The sequence below is a fragment of the Oxyura jamaicensis genome, chromosome 3, assembly GCF_011077185.1.
Source record: "Oxyura jamaicensis isolate SHBP4307 breed ruddy duck chromosome 3, BPBGC_Ojam_1.0, whole genome shotgun sequence".
Lineage (NCBI taxonomy): Eukaryota > Metazoa > Chordata > Aves > Anseriformes > Anatidae > Oxyura > Oxyura jamaicensis.
Window position 1 is genome coordinate 82,433,554 of NC_048895.1, and position 24,186 is coordinate 82,457,739.

At 42.0% G+C, this 24,186-nt stretch overlaps 1 protein-coding gene across 19 annotated transcripts in view; it reads left to right on the top strand.

Annotated features, from left to right (window-relative positions):
• The first annotated feature begins 1,014 nt into the window (after nt 1–1,014).
• Nucleotides 1,015–24,186, top strand: part of SNAP91 (synaptosome associated protein 91) — a 70,455-nt gene continuing 47,283 nt past the window's right edge. For 7 of the 19 annotated variants that reach the window (XM_035321110.1, XM_035321119.1, XM_035321122.1 and 4 more), the window contains exons 1-4: nt 1,700–1,999; nt 2,445–2,598; nt 22,134–22,276; nt 23,279–23,354. In XM_035321110.1, the coding sequence (XP_035177001.1) occupies nt 2,469–2,598; nt 22,134–22,276; nt 23,279–23,354 (349 nt within the window). In that variant the 5' untranslated portion in view covers nt 1,700–1,999; nt 2,445–2,468. Of the gene's footprint in view, nt 1,287–1,698; nt 2,000–2,444; nt 2,599–22,133; nt 22,277–23,278; nt 23,355–24,186 lie in introns of those variants that run through there. The other 12 variants (XM_035321116.1, XM_035321123.1, XM_035321117.1 and 9 more) reach the window with 6 other exon arrangements.

Genomic DNA, 24,186 nt, shown 5'->3' on the forward strand with positions numbered 1-24,186 from the left:
AGGGAAAACTATGTGTATGCCTGCACAAATACACACTTTTAGCTCCCCCATAGCACTCCACTAATGTTGAATTTCTATGAATGGAAATTAACACTTCTAGAGTAAATGAAATGTTACTAAAATTTGTCTGTATAGTAATAGTATGCTATCGTAATGCTAAAGAAGATGGTGAATAGAGCTGGCAGACAAACATGGACATTGTGGTTATAGCCATTCTCACTATTGGAATATGAGACTCATATACAAGGTTCAAATTCTCAAATATGAGAATATTCAAATTTTTCATGTACCTAATGCTTCTGGTCAGCAGCCAGTAACATACACATTACGTGTTTTTCCAAACGAAATCCCTGACCATATTCAAACACTGCATATGAGAAAGCATTTGAATCTGGAAATCCAAACGTTTGTATCTGCTCTGCAAAAATGAAGGAGATTTAGTCAGTATTGAAAGCCTGAGAATACAAACACCTTTCTTCAGTGGACACAGGCACCTTTTGAACAGTTCTTTTGGAAGAGATTTTCCATAGAAAAAGGAACTTGAACTTTTGAGTACTGTTATAATAGGAATCCCATGCTTTCAGGCTACCTACGACTTTAAAATCTCTGGGTTGTTATGTTAAAAAAAAAAAAAAAAAAAAAAAAAAAAAGTAGTAGTAAAAAAGCTGCTGTTTCATGCTGTCACAGAGCACAATCCCCAGGCAGTATTGTGTTCCTGGTGCGATAAATGAAAATGGTGCAGTGTGTCTTTGCATGCCACACGACTCGGTTATCGTTTCCCATGCACAGATCTGTACACCGAGTGTACATACCGGGTTTTTCGGCTGATTAATAACACGCACGTCGTCTTCTTGGGTTTGTTCTAACAGCAGCTTGAAGTAATCGCCAGCAGCACCATTCCACCCAGGCCCCACCCACCTAAATCACTTCACTCCCAAACTAAGTTCAGACGATTTATGTTAATATATGTACGCCACATTTCCGAGGACTCGGCAGATCACTGGCAGGCTTCAATGACACGGCACAAGCCCCGGGCTGCTGCTGGGGGCGATGCACCCTACGTCCCCTGCCTAGCGTGGCACCGCGCCGTGGCCGGGATCTTTGGGATATCAAACAGAAAGCCCTTCAGGGGGCATCTTTAAGACAGCTCCGATCAAATCATTAACATCCAGTTCGCGTGCAGTTTGGGGAAAACCTCTGCGAATCCTTTCCAGACTTATCCACAGCACCGTACCGCAGACAGAGGCAGCATCAGCGGCTCTGCCAGACTTCCCCATTTGTGCAAGGTGCTTTGCATTCGTCATTTTCAGTTTTGTTCTTTTTTTATTATTATTTTGTTTGTTTGTTTGTTTTTATTTTTTATTTTTCTTGTTGTTTTTAAGTTTTATTATTTTTATTTTTATTTCTATTTTTAATTTTTTATTATTTTATTTATTAATTTTGTTTTAATTTCGCGGGGGATGATTCTCACCGGGCCAGCTCTAAAGGACATCCCGGGTCCCACCGCATCTCCCCCACCCCCTACCCTCACCCCAGTGCCTTTTGGAGCCCCCAGACCCCCCCCCACCCCTTCCCCCGTCCCCGGGGCTCCCCTTTAAGACGGGCGGGGGGCACACCGGGCCGCCACCGGACTGCCACCGGGCTGCCACCGGGTTGTCACCTGACTGCGCCGGGCCACCGCCGGGCTCCGTTCCGCCCCCTGCACCGGGCTCGGGGGCGGCGCTGCTGCGGCAGTACGCGGGGATTAGGCTGCGGGGAGGATTAGGCTGGAAATAGCAGCAGCAGCAGCGGCGGCGGCGGCGGCGGCGGCTGCCGGGCGTGGACGCCCAGCGCATCCCCGGTGGCGGCGGGAGGGGGCAGCGGGCAGCCCGCCCCGCACCGCCCCGCACCGCCCCGCACCGCCCCGCACCGCTCCGCACCGCACCGGGGGGGCTCTCGGGGCCGGGCCGGGAGCGGCGGCAGGAGGACGGGAGGGAAGGACGCACGGACACACGGACAGGTCGGTGCTGGAGCCCGCCGGGATGCTGCATGGCGACCCACACCTTTTGCTGGGCGGGGGGGGGTAAACGGGGACGGGAGGGCGGAACATGGCGTGCCGAGCCGTGCCGAGCCGTGCCGAGCCCCCGCCCGGGAGGCTGCGGGCAGGTGATGGAGGAGGAGGGGAGGGGGGTTCGATTTCCTCCCCCTCCTCCCCCTGTCTCATGGCTGTTTGTGCTCCATCTCGGGTTTATCGTTATCCCCCCCTCCCCCCCCCCCCCTGCGGTGTCTAAAATACCATTTATTTTTATTTATTTTTTTTGCCCCAGAAAGGCTTACACAACGGGGCGGCGGGGGGGTAGGGGGGGATATGCCGAGGGAGCTTTGTGCGGCCGCGGGCCCCCCGCCTCCCCCCGGCCCTACAGCCGGCCTAGCCCCTTCCCCTCCCGTGTTTTCCGCCTCTGCAGAGCAGGCAGCAGCGAGAACCGAAGATGTCGGGTCAGACGCTGACGGATCGCATCGCAGCTGCTCAGTACAGCGTTACGGGATCAGCCGTAGCCAGAGCCGTCTGCAAAGCCACCACGCATGAAGTGATGGGGCCCAAGAAGAAGCACCTGGACTGTAAGCATCCCTCTGCCTAGCCGCAGCGGAGGCCCCGGGCTGAGGAGGCTGCCTGCGGCGCTCCGTAACGGGGCTGTGAGCCTTTTGGCTGCCGTGCTTGCTATAATCCAGCTCGCAGATCGAACGGGTTATGAGAAATCTCCGGGAGAGGATGAGTTGTTATTGCATTTCTCCTCACATTGCATAATACCGCTCTTTCAGCCATTTTTTTTTCCCTCTTGACCTTTTATCCAGGAAGGCAGCGCAAAGCATGCCCCCCGGCGCTGAGTCCCGCAGGGAGCAGAGGGGATCAGCTCCATGGCAAAATGGGCACATGCTTGTCACTGCCTCCCTCATCCTCCCCAGCGATGGATGGTGCTGGGCAGGGACAGTGACGCTGTGCCAGGAGCTGCCCAAGCTCTGACAAGAGCGAGGCCATCTCCATTAGATGGTGGCATGTCAAAGTGGTCAGGGAGCCCGACAGCACTGCTTTGTGGGTTGGAACAGCCTCTGGAGAATTTAAGGGCTGTTGTTGAGGTCCCAGATATCTGAGAGCAACTTCACAGTCACTCTTGATGGTTTCCACCATCTCTTATTGAAATGGCTGATGGCTTTGTCTCACAGACTTTTAATCTATTCCGGACTTGCATGAGCTAGTTAATGCACGAGACAAGGTTGAAGTCAAAATGTTTCCTTTAAAGCGATGAGCTAGTAATTCTTTGTCTTGACAATTCTCTTTCTTTGCAACCCACTCACTGTCAGCCCCTTCTTGGAGACACCAAGGAGTTAGGATGGTGAAAGTACTTAATTGCATGGTGTTAATTGGCTTTGTTTACCAGTAGTAACTCTCTCTTGCTTTGGACTCAATATAGAAACAGCAGGTTTTAATGTTGCCTAAAACTAAGTGTTTTTTCCTTTTTTTTTTTTTTTTTTTATTTTGTTTTGTTTTGTTTGAAATGCTAGGGACACATGGTAAGAAATGCTTTCAAGTAACGATAAGCAGGGTTTTTTACCAAGAAGTCTCTTGGCTGCTGTCCATTACAAAGTAATGCTGGTGCAGGTGCATGTAAATACAATCCTGATGATGCTGTATTTCTTCAAAGGAGGTAGTATTACTTCTGGAAAATAACTCCAGATCTTGGTGCTAATGGCTTCAGAGCTAACCCTTTAGGTGGCATCCCACATGTCAGATTTCAGGCTGACGTACTCTTTATGTATGGCGATGAGATGCTGATGTAAGCAGCATTGACTGAGGACTGGCTTGAGCATAAATTGTTGTTAAAATAGATCAGCTGTCTTAATATCATATAGTATCACTTTTTTTTTTTTTTTTTTTTTTTTATATTAAAAAATATCCTTTGAGTAGTGTAGATAAGCCACTGAATATAAACTTCTCGGTTATTGATATCTCCGGTGTTGATGTTTGGTAGCTGTCGACACTTCTCAATCTGTGGGCTGTGTATGGACAGTCCTACTGTATCTGTTAGTAGAAGCTTTCGTTTTTTTAAAGAAGCTTAGTTCTTGTAATTAAAGCAATGCTATGTCTGTGTAATATTAATATATACACATATTCTGCACACATAAAAGTGCTACCTGGAACGGGCAGGATTAAAGTGGGGCAGAAATAGTTTACCAGTGCTATATTAGGGTCTGGAAGGGGACTGTGTTTGGATATTGGTGCTAATACTACTACTTCAGAAAATGAGACTGGGGGAGATTGAAGCCTCTCATATTCTAAGCACTTTCATACCCACCTACATGTAAGATGCATGGGAGGAAGAGAAAGGATCATTTCCTGGGAAGATACATCCTTGTCTGTGTTATCGTCTGTTTTCCTATCTGTATGCTAGAGCTGAGCATTTAACTGTCCGGTATCGTTAAAGACAGAATTTTGTCAGTGGGAGATAGGCACATGGAAAACTGCGAACTCTAAATGAAAAATCAAGTTCATTTTTAGAAAATATTCTCAGGCTCTGAGACCTGAGGCATCTCCTTAGAATTGTGAATTGTTAAGCAGTTCCTTGAACTCTGATGTTTATCTTGTGAACAAGTGTTAAAATGGGCCTTACATTGTAATGAGAGTGTAAATTAAAAGTTCATCCTCTGAAAGAGCAATACCTCAGTGCGTGCAGGAGGTACTGCTAGATGGAGGTCAGGCTCCGAGTCACGTGGCTGACGGCATTTCCAGTTGGTTAGGTAGCGTATGAAAATGTGGAGAAGGGAAAGCAAGGTAAGACTTGCCAGTGCCTTAAGACAAGTTTTGAATTGAGGTGTGAAGGATTGCAGTGACTAAGACTTTAGATACTAGTGAAGATAGCTGTGCTCCAATCACCTCATGCTTTACTAAAAGCTACGATTCTACTGTCAGCATGGTGGTACTGTGCCCTTAGGGATCTCTGTAATTTTATTTGGCATCTTAGGTTGTGTGACATGACACCAGGCCTCTATCTTCCGGCGTCCTGCTTAGCAGCTGGGCTTTGTAAATTAAATGGAAAGATCAACTATTTAACATGAATTAGATAGTCCTATGAGGATGGGACACGGTCCCTGTAAGTTTTCTACAGAAGGTATTAGTTCTGTAGGTTTTTAGAAAGGTGCCAGATGAGCAGGTGTTTGTGTGTGTGTGAGTAGAACTTAAATAGAGGCAACTTGCTCTGACAAGGAAACAGCACAATTTTAGCATGAGCATGTCGAGAAGAGAAGAGAATGAAGTGTCTTCTATGAACAAAAGCTGAGCTGCTGAGCATTTGCCTTTGTGTGACTTCTTGTGCTTGAGCAGCTTACAAGTCCAGGCTTTAATATGGATGCTGCTGTCCTTTGGCATGGACTCTGGATGCTGCACAGACTTGTTATGTAATGCAGAAGTACTAAAGTATGGTTAGGTCGCTAATATTCATTACTAAGATTTACCACTTTCTTGAATTCCAGCTCTCATACTAGTTAATTTTCAGCAACTGCTGGAAGTAGTGCTAGGTAGCATTAAATAAATTCCCAAGCCTCTGTGGGGAGAAGAGGAGCATAAATCTAGGATGCTGCAATGTTTTGGGGCAAGGTGCTGCAATTAGCACAACAGAGCTCTGATACTTGTGGACTAACCAAACTTATCACCCCTGCCGCAGTTTCTTTATTCCAATAGAGGTCTTAAAGTTAGCACAAGGATATTGATTCCTCTCCCTCAGCTAATCGTGTTGTGTTAAATAAATTACAATTAGAGACAGCAAGCGAGGGAAGTGTTTACATGGTGAAACAGGGATTAGCAACTTGATGTTTCTGGAAGCAGTGAAAAGGGCCATTGTGGAATGGGTGGGTGAGGTATATATGGGCTGTGTTAAAGATATATGAGCTCTGGTAATTCAACTGGGAGGGCAAGCCTAGAGCCTGGCACAGAAGTTTCCTTCTCAGAATTGCTCTGAAAGACGTGTTAATGCTTTACTGAGAGTTTGATTGTGTGGGGCAAGCAAAAGCCAGCTTCCGGACTTGGATGTGGTGGCTCTGATGCTATCAACAGGGAGAAGTTTTCAGAGAAAGGACAAAACTTAACTTTTAAATGTTAAAACACATGATAGATCAGAAAAAAAAAAATAAAAAAATAAGTAAATCTGAACAGAGCTCCTTTTATAAAGGTTTTAGCTCAGAAACAGACCAGTGATTTTTCTTTTAGGGAAGTGAAGTGGAAACCAGCGAGGCTGTTGCATGTGTGCTTGGTTGTAACAAGTTCCTGATTCTGAGAATGATCAAAATGGCTGGGATTTTCCTTGACTATGTTTTGTCAAGTGAATTGTTTTGCAGCAGGAGGAAGTTCTGGAGTGTGTAGTCTAAAAAGACTGTGTAATACCTCCTTACTTTCTCAGAGTAATTCTTGTAAGGTAGAAGGCCCTTCCAGAGGCTTGATCAAAAGCCAGGAGACTTTTAGGAAATGTGAAAACAAAGCAGATGAAGACCAGGACAGAATTTTCAGTGACTATGGAGTTGACCTGGGTGTATATCGCAGGAGCAGTAATGTATGGAAGAAAGACCAGATGATGTTGGAGGTCTTTTCCAATCTAAATGATTCTATGGCTCTATGATTCTATGTATTTCCATCTCAAGTCTGATTTGGCATACTTGTCTGTGGCTGACAGAAGCTCTAAAAATAGATTTATGGTTTAATTTACATTGGTAACTGAAATGCAGGGCTGCTGTCAGTATTTTCCTGATACAGGTACTTGTCCTTGCAGTGTTTTGCCTTTATCCTTCAAACTGTGTGAATGACCTTAAGGAATTTGAATTATTGTGTTTTACAGCATTTAAACAGAAATGCTGATTGTTCAGAAGCAAAGAGTTAAGCTTTCTTCCTGTGCTCAGTAAATATAAACTCCCACAGGTTAGTTTTAGAAACCTCTGTCTCATTACTGTGTGTGATTACAAAATTACATATTGCTGTCTGGCTTTTGGGAAAGGTGGAAGCCAGAAGAGCTATCTTCAGTCACTCAGCAAAGGTGCCTGTTAACATTTACCTGAGTGTGTCTTTCAGAAGTTGTTTGCTATTGAGGTGATTTGGAGAGCATTCCAGGTCTGTTGGCTCTTGTGGCCCTTTTCTGAAGGGAGTAGCGCAGACATTAGAGTACTGCAGTGCTCTGCAGTCTGGGTGATGTTTTGTCTTGATGGCTGTGAATTATCTTCCAAAACAAAATTGCCAAGAACTGAATCTCTGTACAAACTGTATGTGATCCTTCACATTTTGCTAATGAAACTACTAAAGTACAGAGAGATATACAAAAATAAGTTGCCATGTTCCATATATGAGAGAACTGACTTTGGAAAATTGTCATTGAAGATCAGTTGTAGCACAGTGTCTTGTTTTTGTTGTCACAGCTGGGTTGCACTCTGCATTGTGAATTCCTTCTAGACATCCTAGTGAATCTCTCTTTTTTTTCACACTGGAAAAGAAAAATTCCAAGCAAGCAATTATTTACTTAAGTAATCCATTCAGTAATGGGTAATGGATTAGCACTTTTTTTTTTTCCTGAAAGGAGTTGTCATGACTCTCCTCCTGAAAGGAGTTGTCATCACTCTCCATGTTGAATGGTGCTCTATTTTTGTGGACCTCTCTCATCTCCTTTCTCAAAACAGTATTGAAGACTTCCATCATTTGGAGATGTGTAGATCTCTAAGTAGGAATACAAGTATCTAACACGGGTAAGGAGAGCTAATATGAAGGCTTTTTAGAGAAGTGAATCTTGAATCTTTCTGTGACATTAGCTCTTAGTTCCCATCCTTGTCCCATTTAAATGCTGTTTTCAAGACATGTATACCAACAGAAGGCTGCCCTTTTAATTAAGCTAGGACTTGGCCAAGTTATACTTTTTAAAAAATATGTTTGAAGCTGGGTGGAAGCCCTGATGTCATGCTGATGACAGATTTTAGGATTCAGAGGTTGAAACTTGGGTGGGATCACTTGATCTTGCACATCAAAACTGTTCTGTCATTTTATGGTATAATGCTTAAGGAAAGGGAGGATAGGAAACAGAAGAGTGGGTAAATAATGTAATATTAAACTTTCTTTTATCTAAACAGTGTAACTTGATAAAGCTGGATTGTTAAGTCCTACCTTCCTTCCCCTCAGCTGAAGACATATTCGTAGTCTGTTTTCAACAGTCATCAAGATCCTTCTGTTAAACACATTTTGCCAAAGTTGTAAATGACCCGTCTGGGGATAAGTAAGGCCTTTCTGTTGTAATGACTTCTGTTCGTAGACCTTGATGATAGAGTAACCATGCCTTTTCTGCTTTCTTTGCAGACCTTTGTTCATGAGATAGTCAGTATGACATGTGGCTACTTTTTGTTTACATAAATGCAGTCTTGCATTTTCTAGTTCTGCACAGATGAAAAAAGATGTGATTTTTTTTTTCTTCTTCTTCTCTTGAAAGAACAGAGTGATGATACAGTGACTAGTCCACAGTTTTCATCACTGCTATTTAGTAGTTGAATATGTCTCATCACAGCCTAGTAGTGTTTACTCCGCTACATCCTGGGCAGCAGTGACTGAATGTCTTTTCTTAAAAAAAATAATTTTTAAAAATCTGTACTCTTATTTCCTGTGGTTTGATTTGATCTGTGCATCTGACTTCCTGACTTGGCTCTTAAACCTTCTGGCTTCTGTATGCACCTTACCTGGGCCTGTCCAACTAGAGAGGACTTCTGTGTAGTCTCCAAGAAAGTACTCTTTTGGACTGGTTGGTCCAGCCATCTATGTCTTTGTTTCTTGAAAGATCCTCTGAAGTGCTTAAAAGTAGATGGCAGCCAGGATAACTCTGTGTTTTGGATGCTATTAATCTTCAGTGCTTCTTGCTGCATGCAGAAAACGGCAGCAGCGGGTGATTCTTCCTTGGCGTCCTCTGCTATCTTGAGGCCCACTTGTGGTCTGAGAAGCTGCTCTGCTGGGAATAGTCTTTGAATTGAGAGGAAACTGTACCCAATAAGAGACTTGTTGCCCCACTGGTCTCTTCTTCTGAAGAAATAGTAATATAGCAGGGGCATACTTGCATCTGGTATTTTTCTGCGTGTATTCAAAATACTTGAAGCTGCTGACACTCTCCCTACCTTACTTATGTTTCCCCCAGCACTGGATGTCCATGGCAAAGTGTTGGCATCAGGGAGCTGCAGGGTGGCTGCTGTCAGAAGAGGCTACCCTGGTCCATACACAGCCAGCTCCACCACAGACCTGTGTGGTGGTATTATCCTTCTGGGCAGCTGAGCTACACCACAATAGATGTCTCAATCCCCCTCCTCAAAGGCAAAGGGAGAGAAAATACAATGGAAAATACAATGGAAAGGGCTCAAGATAAGGAGAGGGAGATAACAATTGTCGTCATGGGTAAAACAGATCCACCCTCTTCCACTTCCTCCCCCCAAGCAGGGCAGGGGAATGGGGGAACAGGGATTGTGGTCAGTCCCTAATGCTTCGTCCCCACCACTCCTTCACGGTCACTCCCTGCCCGTGCTCCCCGTGGGGTCCCTCCCACGGGATGCCGTCCTTCCCCAGCTGAGTCTGTGCCTGCGGGGGCTGCCCACAGGCAGCAGCTCCTCAAGACCTGCTCCCATATGGCTCCCTACCACGGGGTCCATCCCCCAGCAGCAAACTGCCCCAGCACATGTCCCCCACAGGCGGCAGCTCCCCCCAGACCCCTGCTCCTGCGTGGGCTCCTCTCCACGGGCTGCAGCTCCGGCCCGGGGCCTGCTCCTGCGGGGGGCTCTCCATGGGCCGCAGCCTCCTCCAGGCCACATCCACCTGCTCCACCGGGGGCTCCTCCACGGGCTGCAGCGTGGAGATCTGCTCCGTGTGGGACCCATGGGCTGCAGGGGGACAGCCTGCTCCACCAGGGACCTTTCCACAAGCCTCAGGGGAGCTGCTGCTGCCTGCCTGGAGCACCTCCTGCCCTCCTGCTGCACTGGCCTTGGGGTCTGCAGGGCTGCTTCTCTCCCCAGAGGCCCACCCAGCATTGCTCCCTGGCTCGGCTCTAGCCAGCCGTGGCTCCCTTTTGGAGCCAGCTGGAGCTGGCTCTGCTCTGACATGGGGCAGCTGCTCGGCACCTGTCACAGAGGCCACACCCACAGCCCCCATGCTACCAAAATTCTGATACCTCAACCCGATACACTATCTTAGGACACAGCTGAGCTGGTGGCACCTCTGGGAAAACATATTTAAGAAAAGCCAGACACTACTGCCCAGGAAGCAGAGAAGGCGTGAAAGTGAGAAAAAGTAGAGGGAACACCAAAGTCAGAGGTGGAGCAGGAGGTGTTAGAGCAGATATACCCCGCTGGTGTTAGAGCAGATATACCCCGCACATAGCCTGTGAAAGTGACCACTCTTCTCACACAGGCTGCCCTACACCACTCCCCCAACCAAAAGTGTGCCACATACACCCCCATCCCTGAAGGAAAAAAAAAAAAAAAAAAAAAAAAAAAAGGAAAGACCTCCAGCAGTCAGCTGCAGACATATGGTGTTGCTGAACAAGCTGGCTACAATCTTTTCGGGAATGGAGGGAAGGCATTATATCCCTTCCCTTAGTCTTACTATAGTCTAAAGATGAGTCAATTGTTCCAAACACTATCATTAACTTCATATGTGCTGTTCCTTTTTGGAGCTTATTTTCAAGGCACAGATCAGAATGTTGGTTAGGTTGGAAAAGAACAAGTTCTGTTATGTGCATAGGGAAAATACCAAAGGCATAAAATCAGTTGCACCAATGAGTATCCGATGAAACTTGAATTGCCATACTTCAATACATACAATGCAGATTAGGAATAATATTCTGCCTGGTTTGGAGAGATAGGTTTCAAATAGCATGAAAACTGAACAGCAAGGAATAAAGCAATCTGGGAAACTGGGGTTGAAATCTCAGCACAGAACTTCCAGTGTGCTGAAAGAACGGGTAATCTAGCACTGAGCTGAACCCTGAACTCAAACTAAATGATATGATATAAGAAGCCTTGCTAGGAATTTTGCAGGCACTGATCACTAGTGCAGGCTTTGCAACAGTATTTGTGTTCCCCTGAGTCAGCAGTACCAGTAGGTTTGCAGTGTGAAGCTTCATTGGTGAGTTGATGCTAGAGTATCCCACTCCATCAGACTCAGCATGGTTGGTTAGCTTCCCTACTGGCCAAAATTTTGCTTGGATGAAAGTTTGATGGCTTGAATAAAACAGATGTTGGCAATTGCTGGAAGGCAATCAGAATACTTGGCAGGGGCAAGCTTGTCACTTTGCAGAGTATGGTTGTCTGCTTTTTCTGGAGCCTTGCAAACCACATGCTAGACCCTTAAAACTGTTTTTAATACTTCTAATTTTGCTATTTTCATCATATTTACTTCTCTCTAGCAAACATTTTGAAGTTTTGCAAGGGTGAGTTCATAGCTAGTAGTCAGTAAGCTCCTTGTGCTCATAAAAATTCATCTCTTCAGGTTGTGAAACATTTGTTGAAGCAGTTGACAGTTCTAGTCCACTAGAGAGGGAGTATACCAGCAGCCTGGACTAGTGCCACAACTGGTATTGGACGTTAGCTGTGGAAGACTTGACCATATCACCATGAACTTACGTGGAATACTAGAACAGTGTTTTCTATGCTGCTGGAAAATGCACGGTGCCTCTGAGGTTTGCAATTTATTTCTAGGCATAGTATATAGCAAATGGCATCAATATTACCACTGTCTCCCAGACTAACCAAGTCTAAATACCCTCCTGTTCCTCCTCCCTGCCCAGAGTAATGTGATTTCATGCTTTGTTTTAGATTGTATCTGTATCTCAACTTAGTTTAATGAAAGAAATTGGATGCTGAAAAGCCCTGATGTCATGCTGATATTGTATATTTGTGTAATCTGTACTCTGGCTGTTTGAGCTGAGAGAATATGTCAGTTGATTTGCTGGAGTCTTTTTTTTTTTTTTTCTAGCTATTGATAAAAATGAAAGTTGTATGATATTTGCAGAGGGGATAGTGTGAGTACACAGGCATGGTCATGCTTGAAGGCCACCAAGAATGTACGCCCTGCTCCTAATATGTACTGAGAACTGCAAGTTGCTGACAGGATGCGTCTGCAGCTTGAGTCTGACTCGTGATGGTCAACCTTTTCTTTGATCATAAGCCAATATGCAAAATTACCACAGGTAGAAAGCAAGTTGGCACAAACTCCTGATGCTGTAGTTGAGCCACAGACAGCTGAGCTGTGTATGTTGCAAAGGTGGCTTTTCTTTCTCTTTACTTTCTTAAAGAAGGAGTGAAAAAGAAAGCAGTGTTTTTTGTTGTTGTTGTTTTGTTTTGTTTTGTTTTGTTTTTGATCCCCCCACCCCCCTGTAGGTGTTTAGGAGACTAGGTTATGGCTGAGATGTGAAACATGGGTAAGGGTAGATTGAGAGGATGGTGTCCATTTGAGCTAAGATTGTTCTACCATCTATTTAAAGGACCAAAGAACATGCCCTTTCAAGAAAGTGGCTTAAACTTTGCTAAAGAGGTGGGATAAGACCATTGGATGACAACTGACAGTGTACTTGATCACTTCAAACTGAATCTTGGCTTGGCACAAGCATGGATGACACAATGGCAGCGGATGCTTCCATAGCAGATGGTCAGCTGTTAGCCTGCAGAGACTGGCAGGCTCTTGTGGCTCTGGCATAGTTTCTTTATATCACTTAAGTCTATCTGATAGTTTACAGAATGTTCTAAAATGGTACTCCACAGAAATGAGAGGAAGACACGACTGCTCAAAGCATGAATAAAACATACTGACTTGTCGCCCACACCCTTAAAATTTATGCAAGTCAACAAGTTTCTGGGGAGGTCCTCAAAATGAGGCAGTGATCTTGCCATGGTGCAGGACTTCACTAGCTAGAGCATGCATCTTTACACATAATTAAAGAGCCCACATAGATACACTTAAGTGGGAGTTCAAACTGTTTTTAAAAGGATTCTTCCTTTCACTTCTCATTTTGGAGAGTGTAGAACTTATATGAAAGGGGGAAGCCAGCTGGCCTGTTTCCTGTCTCTGAAGGCTGCTGTTTCTCATTATATAGAGGTTGAATATAGACACAAGCTTTAACAGATCATTGCATTGGTTCTTTAGCAACCCTGGAGTTTTAAAACCCAACCTTTTCAAATAGAGGCTTGGGTTTGGAGCTTACTGCATGATTCTGGAATCCAAAATACAGTAACTGTGCCTATAGCTCTTAATCCAACTTTTATAGCTTCATTTAAACCCATTTATAGGAGAATGTACATTCTGCTAAGGGGCAGTAAGCCAGAGGAAGTCAGCATATCAAGTGTGCCAGTATTTTGAAAACATGTACAATTTATCATGAGTGATGCCTAGTTTCTGGCTCCTAAAACAGAAAACTATTTTCATATGTGAGCCTTGCCTATGACTTTCTGATGTGTTTCTTCATTCTAAGCCACGTTGAGTCTTTCTGGCTTTCCTAAGCTTTATTCAAATGTTGAATCGTTCTGCTATTTGTGAATGGCAAGAGTATTAACAGGCAAAAGTTACAATGTTTACAGTAGGTGATCTTAAAGAACTTCCTCCTGTTTACCCCGAGGCTGGAAAATGCTTAGGCAGTATTATGAAAACTTACCTTTCAAAGCTCACCTCTGTCATGTGCTTAGGGGTTTAATTGACACTTCTTGCTATTCCAGTCTAGAGATGTGACTCTGCCACTGGCAGTGGAAATCTCGTATCAAGCTGAGTGGGGAAGTGGGAACCTGTCAGGCAGGCTTAAATCCAGTCAGCAAAGCTTCGTGCAAACACATCTTCCAGATGCAGTGGTGGCTTTGAGCTGTTAGATAGCAACTTACTACTGTCAGTTTCTTTTGAATGTTAGTAGTCCTAACTGCATCTTCCAGCTCTCAGGTGGATATTGGGGTTTGTTAGCAGAATCATTTGCAGCTTGGAGAGATCTGCAGTATGTGAAAGGCTGCAGGCTCGTGTTGAAGTGTACAGTCTGCTGCTGTTTGTTTCTCAACATTTCTGAGACTTAAACTCCCCTGTCTGTCTGGCAGAAGGCGAGGATTCTTGTTTAACTTGTGTAGTGTAAGAAAATGATAATCAAGGAATTGCGTGTTTAGTTTCATCTTGTTGCATTTGTTCTTTTAGCACAGAAGGTGCTCCTTCTAACCCCGAAGGATGTCAGTCAGCTTTGTAAAACCTGTTTTAAGGTGCAGCAATCACGTCTGAGGCAGCCTTCTGCTTTTAGGAACTCTTACTGTCTTCTTATTAGTTGCCTTACAGATAAGGGACAAAATGTATCAAAATGTTTACATACATGTTATAAAGTATTTGCTAATGCAACTATGCTTCAATATGCCTCAAGGAGAGTAGAAAGTCAGACTGTTGCACTGACTGCAAGGACAAGTTTGCATAACACTTGGTATTCTTTTCCTGTAGATATGTCCACTTTTCCAGTGGGACTGTCTGCGTAGCTGTGCACATTTCATTCACAATTAAAAATTTCAGCCCATTCTAACCGCCTGGTGCTTGGCAGCTTGATGGAGCACAGGCACTCCGGTCTTGTTTGGTTATTTTTCAGGCTGTCTATACTGAAGGTTATATCATCTTGTGACGTCCACTGACTAAATATCTGGACTCTTAAAAGAATCCTGCTGAAGCAGCTGAAAAAGTGTGGCACCCTATCTGGCTATTGGAAGTTAGATCTGTCGGCCACTGGGGCTGCCTACTCAGCTGACCTGTTTCTATCAGGCAGGCAAGCTAATTAACATACCACTGAAGTTGCTGGCACATTCTCATCCCCACCCTCATTTTTTTTTCTATGTATTCAGTGTGTAATAGCTAAGCAATGCAGCTAAAACATCAGGCTGCTCCCAATATATTTTCAGTCTAATTCAGACTTGCAGTGGATTACAGACTGCTGTTCTGGGCAGGGTTGAAAGGCTAGTGAAAATTTTACTTTTAGACGTTTATTAAAAGCAAATGTTTTTCTCAGGAACGTAGATCTTCTTGGGGGTGGAAAGCACTAAAGAGAGTTTATTCTCAGAATAAAAATGATGGCAGCATGGCAACTCAAATAGCTTGTGCACCATGCCTCTATTGATTACCACTTTCTGCCAGATATGGTTGGAGTATATGATCTGCACAACATGTAAAGGCTAATTAGAAAATGCTCTAGGGCAGGGATTACAGTAAATGACCCCATACCGCTGTGGCAAACATAGACTCCTTCCTTTTCCAGTGTAGCTGTGCTGTTCTGGATAAAAGCTGCAGCTGGTGGTTATTGATAGTTCAGTAAACAGCCAAATAGTAAGAGTTACAAATTGATACAGCCAACAGGCAGTGTTAGGTGTTGTTCACCCTCATGGGAGGATATTCACAGCTGGAATTCTGGCATTCAGTTACAGCAGTAACTGTATTAGGCCTTATTAGCTTCTATACTTCTAAGAAATAATCCTGCAAAAATATATCCCCATTAAACTTGTTTTTGTGTATGCGACAAGACCAAGGGTTCGGTGTAGGGCAGTACAGAGACCAATGGGGCTGTGGTTGTGAACATGTGCTGTGGCTGTGACTGTGGTAAATGAATGTGTGTTTTGGTTAAGGCTTCTAGGCTTGAATTTATGAAGGAGCTGGCTTGTAGAATAAGGTATGAGACTTGCAAGGATGGACAGAAGTTATTTTTTATGCAAAAAGTTACTTAGCAAAAATAGTTAATACAAGACTTTCTACTTCTAATAGTAGTAGTGTTTTTTGTTTGTTTGTTTGTTTTTGTTTTTTCCCATCTAAGATGCTGTATTAAGATAGGATGGGGAATGACATTTCTCCAAAGCAACTGCTTTTATGAGCTAACCTTATCACTTGGTGTTGACCAAATACAAGTGGCATTTTTGTACATCTTAAGTGGTTGAGAGCTGTCCAAGAAACGTCCAAGAAATGTCCAAGAAATCCAAAGGTGATATGTTGCTCAGCTGCTATTTGTAGTGAATCAGTAAAACAGAGCAGTGGTACTTTCAGCTCCAGAATAACTTGGTATTTCTTGTTGACACAAGGAAAATTGCTCATTACTTGTATTTTTCTACTAAAGACACGTATCCGTTGAACTAGTTGTGGACAGGATTTGTGTGAATGGAAGCACTGAAATGGGAGTTCTGGAAGGGAACATAAAAGCGGAGATTTCTCCTCTTCTCTTTTCTTTGCTGAACCTGCATTCTTGCCTGAGACAAATTCTTTGGTATTCAAAGTAAGTGAATTATGTACAAGGAGGATTCAAGAGTGAGCTTCTTACTTCTTTGGACAGGCAAAAAGATTCCATTCTTAATCATTAGGGCTATTCCCACTGTGAAGTCATTTGACAAAGCTGCTGTGGCTGTGGTCTGGTCTGAATGTCATCTTTCAATTGCAGTAACTTCGAGGAAGGGATTCAAATATAAACACTAAAGGTGAAACATTCTTCTGCTTCCAGTGGAGCTATAAGTTTTGGACTTATTTTTTTTTTAAACAGAAAGTATTAAGTTGATCAACATTAAGTTGATCATTGCAAGATTTTTTAACACAGTATTATCACACCTTTTCCCCATTTTTAGTACTTAGGATTGCCAAGCAAGTTAGGGTTGCACCCTTTCAGATCTGGTAGAAAATTACCTGACAGTCGGTTTTTACTTCCACTTTCCAAGAGAATTGCACCTGAACCTCTCAGGAGGAAAAGCCCTATATACATACATATATATCATTGGGAACTGAAAGGGACAAAATCCAATGTAGCTGATTTAATACTGTTAATGAGCTAGGGTGGATTTTTCCCAGATAACTTATAGACTTGATATGATGGGGACTGTATGATAGTGCCTTGGAATAAGATGCAGCATTGTATATAGGCAGTAGATTTTTCAGCCTTGTTTTCAAAACCAAGATTTGGTGATATAGAAAGTGGTGCTCTTCTCTATTTAAAAAAGATAAGAAGATGATTCTAAGGCTAATTAAACTCTTAATTTGATATTTGATATTTAATACTTGTAGGAAGCTCTGAGAGAAGTCTGCTGGAACTCTGTGCTCTGTCTGTCTGCAGACTCTTTATATAGGGAAGACAAAACTGTTTCTCTTATGCAAAACTCTTAATACTATGAGTAGTATGAGTATGCCTATGAGGAGGCAGAGAGAAAGAAATTGGATAACAGTTGTCTTGGTGAAGGATGAATTTGGTTGGTGGTATGTTAGGGAAGGAGGTCTGTGAGGTAAGGACATCATAATCTCCTGAAGTCTTTGTAGTCACATAGACTATGTGCATTAGAGGGAAAGTCTTTATAGTACCTGGAGAACACATGTTTTGTGGAAGATTTAGGTTTATAGAATTGGCATAGGCATGAAAGAGTGTAGACAATCTCTGGAAGATGATGGACTTCAATAATGGCTAGTCTTGCTGGGTTGAAGGTGGAAGGCACTTAACTCCTGAGGCAGACTCCTGGAGAGGAAGGAGGAGACAGCATGAGTTGCAGTTCTTCATAGGGCCATATTATGGTGTATGTTTGGAGATAGGGCAAGCTGGGGGTGAAAAGAGTAGTAGATGCTAAACTTTATACCCAGAGATAACTTTCTGACTCTCATTTTTGGAGTTGATTGATAGTCAGAGCTAATAATATTAAAATCATCTCAAGTTCTCATGAGCAATTTCTGGAGAAACAGAAGCCAATAAAGTTGTTCTGCTTTTCAGTGCTGTTTTGTGGCCAGCCTTCTGTAGACCTGGAAGTTCAGCTCTTGCATTGGCTAGCACAACAGTGTAGTAGCTTCCTGATACAGTTTAATGTCTTGCAAGGGAGGACTTCTACTGTTACTTGGCCACTTAGCTTTTTTGTTGAGGCTTTTAAACTCTTACTTTAAGCCACTTGTTTCCATTCTTGACTAGCCCAGATTTGGAGTAATCCTTCATTTCATTTTCTGTATGTTCAATGCGTTTAAATTCTTATAAACAAGAAAAAATCACTTTTGAAGACTATTGTAGTGTTCAATGGAATGGTAAGAAAGCTTTGGGGGGAGAGGGGTAGGGTTACTGTCAGAGAGATTCAGCAAAATTTAGGAACTGAATGTGTGACACAGCTCAGATGTTGAGGCAGCTCGCATGTTAGTTCAACCTGCAATTGGTAGCTCTTGCTATGCTGGCACCAATGTCCCCCTGAACAGAATGCTTGTGCTACACTGCTGTTTCACTATATACTGGAATGTAAATTCTGAATAATTTACTTAGAACTGGGAAATCCCAAGTCTGTCTATTACAGAATTGAAAGTTAAAAATAAAAAATAAATAAAATAAAAATTGGAGATTCAGAATACCATCTGAAAATGTAAAGGAATGAAGAAGGTCTTTTAAGGTGTTGTGGAGTCTCTCTCATTCCAAAAACAACAACAAAACAAAACAAAGGCATTAAAATCAGGAAGTAGTTTTTAATGAGTCTGAAGTCTGAAATTCTGAATGCAGTAAAACTTTTTATTATTCTCTTTCTCTCTCTTTTATTTTTTTTATATTTTTTTTTCCCCAGAACTTAACAAACACCAAAATTAGTCACATCTTTCAAAGGTCATGAGGAGCTAACTTGTCTTAACTTCCATCTCTGTCAGTGAACTCTCCCTGTCTTCCTCAAGTTTGCAGACTTGTCTTGTTATTAATGAAGGTGTTGATCATACTCTAGCCTTACTTCTCTTCCCTGACTAAATTGCAGATATCTCAAGACTGGGTTAAAAAGTTGGCGAGTCAAGGAGTTTAAAGGCTGGTGTTCACATTTAAGTTAATGCCAAAGAATTCAGTTTTTCATCTGAAAATCTAAATTACACATAGTTTAAACAAGGATCTCTAGACTGAGTGTTCAAAATATCAGCTAGCAAGATGTGAAAAGAAGAAGCAGAAGTCATGTGCCATGATTTGGCAATTTGTACCAAAAATTTGGCAAAACATATTCCTGCAGTAAAAAAATTAATTCAAGGGAAGGGTGTAGGTCTTTACTTCCCAACAACTACACTTGTTTGAAAGTAGCACTGAAAGCACTTGCTACTATTGCTGTAGAATTCCCAGACTCTGTCTGTAACTCCATTTCTGAGTTTGGGGATTAGCTGTCAGTGTACTCGATATGAATGTCTGCGGTCATGAAGTTGCCTTTAATCCTCATTCATCCTACTCCTGTGTATCCCAACCAGAATCAACTTTGCAAGACTGTTTAATAGGGCTGCCAATGGGCTGTTCTTCATCCAGTAGTTTTTAATATTACCTCTTTCATATTAACAAGTCCACCTGTGACTTGCTTAGAAGACTCTGAACTTTAGTGTCTCTTTTGAAAACTAAGATTGTGTCCTGCCAGTCTGAATAAGCATATCTTATGAAAATATAGTTTCTAGATGTTTTTGTTTTCTTTTTCCTCACATCTATTCTTCACAACCACACTGAAAACATTAACTGTGCTGACTCTTATCTTAAAATTCCATTTAGCCACCATACACACTCTGCTTAGAATTCAGTAAGTTTAGCTATGCTTGTCAGTATCTCCGGATACTGACAATTGCTAATTAAGAGAAGGCTTTGCAGTGTTGTAGAAAGAAAGCTGGGAAACTTGAATTCCTTAACTCTGTATGATGATTGAGCAGAATTAACTAGCTAACATACTCATTTATTTATTTCCCCTCCCCCTTCGGATGACAAAATCTTCATGTGTGGTTTAATTCTTTTTTTGTTTGCTCACTGAAAGTAGTACACTTAAATTTAATCATACCTCCCTCCTCGGCATACTATAATTACTCATGCCCTAAAACATTTTGAGCTGCAGACTCAGATGCCGTACCCTCCAGCGATTCAGAGCGGATGAGAAATGACTGAGTGCTTTTAGAAGCAGTGCTGCAGCAGCGTGTATGAATCGTGCGTTCCAGCTTGCCATGCCAGCATTGCTGTGGGTGGACTCCTCTGAGGCTTCATTATCTAACACCCACAGACAGAATACACAACTTATACCACCTCTCTTCCGTAGTGAGCTATGTACTGCAACTTAAGGCTGAGAGCTTGCAAATTTGATGCATTTTTACCTTACGCTAAGGACAAAAGCTATTGTCTGAAGCAAAGCCTCTGAGTGTGGTAAAGAGCAAGCAAGCTGGTTGTGGCTTGTTTCTAGGCTTTTACTGATCGAAGTCTTCTATAATTCATTAATCGGCATTGCAGAAAAATAAAGATTATTTGCCTATTTTTGCAGCAAGATCAAGGAGAATTGTTAGGGCTCTGTGAGCTTGAATTGCTGTCATTCAATAGTATGACTTTACTACCGCAATACTTAGTCTGCAGAACTGCTTCCTTCAAGGGTAGTATTGCTGAGACTACAGAAGTTAACCATGCATTTCAGAAGGTGTTCCAAACAAATAAAAAACTCCAAAAAATAAGAAACACTTAAAAATTAAACTTGGTTTATCTGTAGATGTAAACAGGTTATTCTACTGAGAGGAAACTGAAGACAACTTGCAATGTTTATGCCCATTCAAAAAGACAATTTTAACACAAGTACTATGGTTTTCCTAGGCTTCTGACTGAGCTATAGAATTCTTCTATCTAAAGGAATCTGTTTAACAGAAGTTAAAAAAATAATAATAATAATTTGCCAAAGCTTCAAGAAAAATTACCAAACTTCTGAATGCTTCTAGTACTGCAGGGTGGGTATCAGATCACAAAAGGTGGTTCTCAATAGCTGACACAACTCAGTCTGTTTTGGCTGAAGTGTCCTCTGGACTTTTCTTGCCCTGCAGAAGCAGTTTCGGTAGTTTCACATCAGCCTGAACCTTGACATTCTGCTCTTAGCAGCATTAATGTCATCTTATATAAGGTTGTGCTGGGGAGGGAAAGCAAGTGGAAACCCTGCTGACCTGGTGAACTGAACTACTTTAGTGTTTGCATCAGGTGCACAAGGTTTAGGAGTGCAAGCATCAGTAGCAGAATAGCATGTCTACCTCTAGGGTAGAATATCTGTTGTCACTGAATGACTTGAATAGTGAAATGAACATTTCTAGTTGGGAGCAGGGGAGGGAGAAATATGTGGCAGATAATTAACAATGGTTACTCAGGAAAAGTAAAAGATGACCATTTTCATTAATAACGGAGATACTGATTAGTCTAGAAGTTGAACTTTTTAATTTTTAACTTCTCTTACTTAGGTATTCAAAGGTTACATTTCAGCTCTACAATTAGGTCTTTGTTTTGTGCTGTTTGTGTTGCATGAAGTCAGGGCTGTGTATGGTATCACAAAGGTTTTAGTCATGCAGTTGTGGTATGCAGTTTCCAACTGCATCACAAAATCTAGGTAATAGTTTGTAGAAAGTCATTGCCAGATAGCTAGCAAGTATCTGTATGTAATACATGTAGCAAATTAAAGATCCTTTCAGTAGAGGTGGGATAGAGATGCTAGTGGCTCTACTACTATTGATTAAGTATTTATCTTAATTTCAGGACTTGTGCTTCAGTAGAAGCTAATGTCTATCTTTGCTTCCTTTCCTAAAGTTGAAGAGGTATTAATGCATGCCTGAATGTACTCTTCTGCTCTCTAGGTCTGTAAAGACTCTAAGAGGTGTGCTGTAGCATGCTGATGAAACTCTAACCTCTGAGATGGCTAGAGTTTCAGTTTCTGGTGATACATCTTTTTGCTGATGTGACTGGGTTTAGTGAGCTTGCTGTACTGTCTGTAAATGGAGAATTTGATAATACTTACTAATCTAATTCAGAGACAATGAACTGTCACAGTTAACTTGAAAACCCACAAGCAGTAGTCACATGGCATCGTGTACTCTACAGTCATCTGGGGTGAAGATGGAGAAGGGTTAGGGCATAGCTCATGAAAGAATTTTCAGAAAGCTAGTAGTGTTGGTAGGAGAGATTAGTGTTATTGTCAGGATGCACTGCTATAACCTTAAAGATATAAATAATACATATTCTAAGCGTAGAACTTAAGTGCTGAACTTGCTATTTGTCACAACTATGACCTGCAGCCTGGTAGGCTGAGAGGTTGGGCATGCCGCAAATTTTTTTGTCTTGTTTGTAGCACCTAACACCTTCCTTTTGTCTCTCCTACAGACTTGATCCAAGCAACTAATGAAACAAATGTGAATATTCCTCAGATGGCTGATACGCTTTTTGAGCGAGCAACAAATAGTAGCTGGGTGGTTGTATTCAAAGCCTTAGTTACCACACATCATCTAATGGTTCATGGCAATGAGGTAAGCATAAAGCTGAAAATGTTTGTAATACAAAGGCATCTCTCTGAACCAGTAAGGACCTCAGAAAAAAAAAAAAAAAAAGTCAAGAATTATTATTTATGAGAAACAAACTTCCAAACTTACCTTTACCAGCATGCTGATTATCTGTATATTCATTTATATTATCTATACGGTTAAGAGCAAGCAGCAGCCTCTTAATATGGTCACAGAATTTATGGACTATCTGAAGACAGTGATGCAGGATTAAAGACTACCTGAGAGTTCTGTCAATGATGAAAAAAATCTAAAGAGAAGTTCTGACAGTTTTAGCATCCTTAATGGCCCATCTCACTCTGTGCATTGAATGTGTGTGATGATTGGTTATGTTATTAATGACCTAGACAGTCAAAATCATTGTTTGAGGATATGTGTACCACCATAGTGCACTGACTGTAAAACAATTCCTCCCTGGCAATATATAAAATATTTTTTTTTTTGCAATGAACTCTGCTGCTGCAGCATAACCTTTTTTCCTCCCATCCTGTTTTTATGTTCCAGCTTTGGGCCAACACTCTGATTTGTTTTCCATGATCATTTCAGTCTTAATCCTGGTACTTGATGTGGGGTCTACTAGTTATTAAAATTGGTTTCTGCCAAGCTGAGGGCCTAAGGCTGATGGATCAATAAGTCTGGGACTCGCCTGGATATGCTGCTTTGCAAGCAAATAAATCTTATGCTTTCTCAAATCTCCCTGAGAACTAGCTGTTCTTACCACTCCTTCCTTCTGATCAATATTTAGTATGAAATTTGCTTTTATGTATGCATTAGGATATTTAGAAGAGATTCATGCTAAACATAATTAATCTAAATGGATGAAAAAGGTTTTGAGGAAAGCATAGTAGGCTGTGAAAAAAAATCTGAGTTTTCATGTGTGTATACTGGAGCTAGACTAGGAGGTCTTCTTGCTAGGAGGTACAAAATCTTCAGATATAGCCTGTGATAAGAAATAACTTTGTGTTGCAGAGATTCATTCAGTATCTGGCATCTAGAAACACATTGTTCAACCTCAGCAATTTTCTGGACAAAAGTGGATCTCATGGTAAGCCTATTCATGCCTATTACCTTAGTAAGATCCTATATAAGATACTATTGTTAATTTGCTTCTCCATTCGTAAGAAGTTAATAATATAAAAATGATTCAGTAACACATTTTTATAGGTACTTAATACAGGAGCTCAAGTGAAATGGGAACTCCTGGATACTTTCACAACAATGTTTCTCAGTTCCTGCAAAATGAAAGGTGTATTTGTGAAATCTTCTTGTTCCTTGATTTGAAGGAGGAAAAACTTGTTTTATGGCAGCTCTTCTTGAGAAGAGAGAAAATTTGTAATGCAGCAGGTGTTGGTGGATATTTATACGATGCTACAATAATGGGCAAATAAAGTAATGCCATATTATTTTGTCTCTTGTTGGAGGCATGTGAAATCAAAAAGACTTAAGTGTCTTTTAGAAATAGTTACACAGGGCAGGAACAAATCCCCCATAATATTAAACCTCTGTTTCTCCAAGCAAAACATGATTTGCATGTTCAACAATACTGGTATTTGGCAAATGTGAATTCTGTTCAATGTATGCTTTTGTGTACTTTGTTGATATCTCTAAACTTACATTAGAGTTTCATAGATAACACATTAATGTCATAGATAATGAATCATCAGAAAATGGTAGTAATAAGCCTGAGTTGGCAGAGATGCTTAACATAGAGAGATATTAAGGAAAAATACAGTTGATGACTAAGTTGAGGGATGTGGATTTTAAGGAAGGTAGCAAAAAAGGACCCATACCAAAGAAGATAATCAGTTACCTTCTGCATACATTTCAGTAACTTAGAAGAAGAAACACTGAATGAAAAATCAGGGTGTAATTCTAAC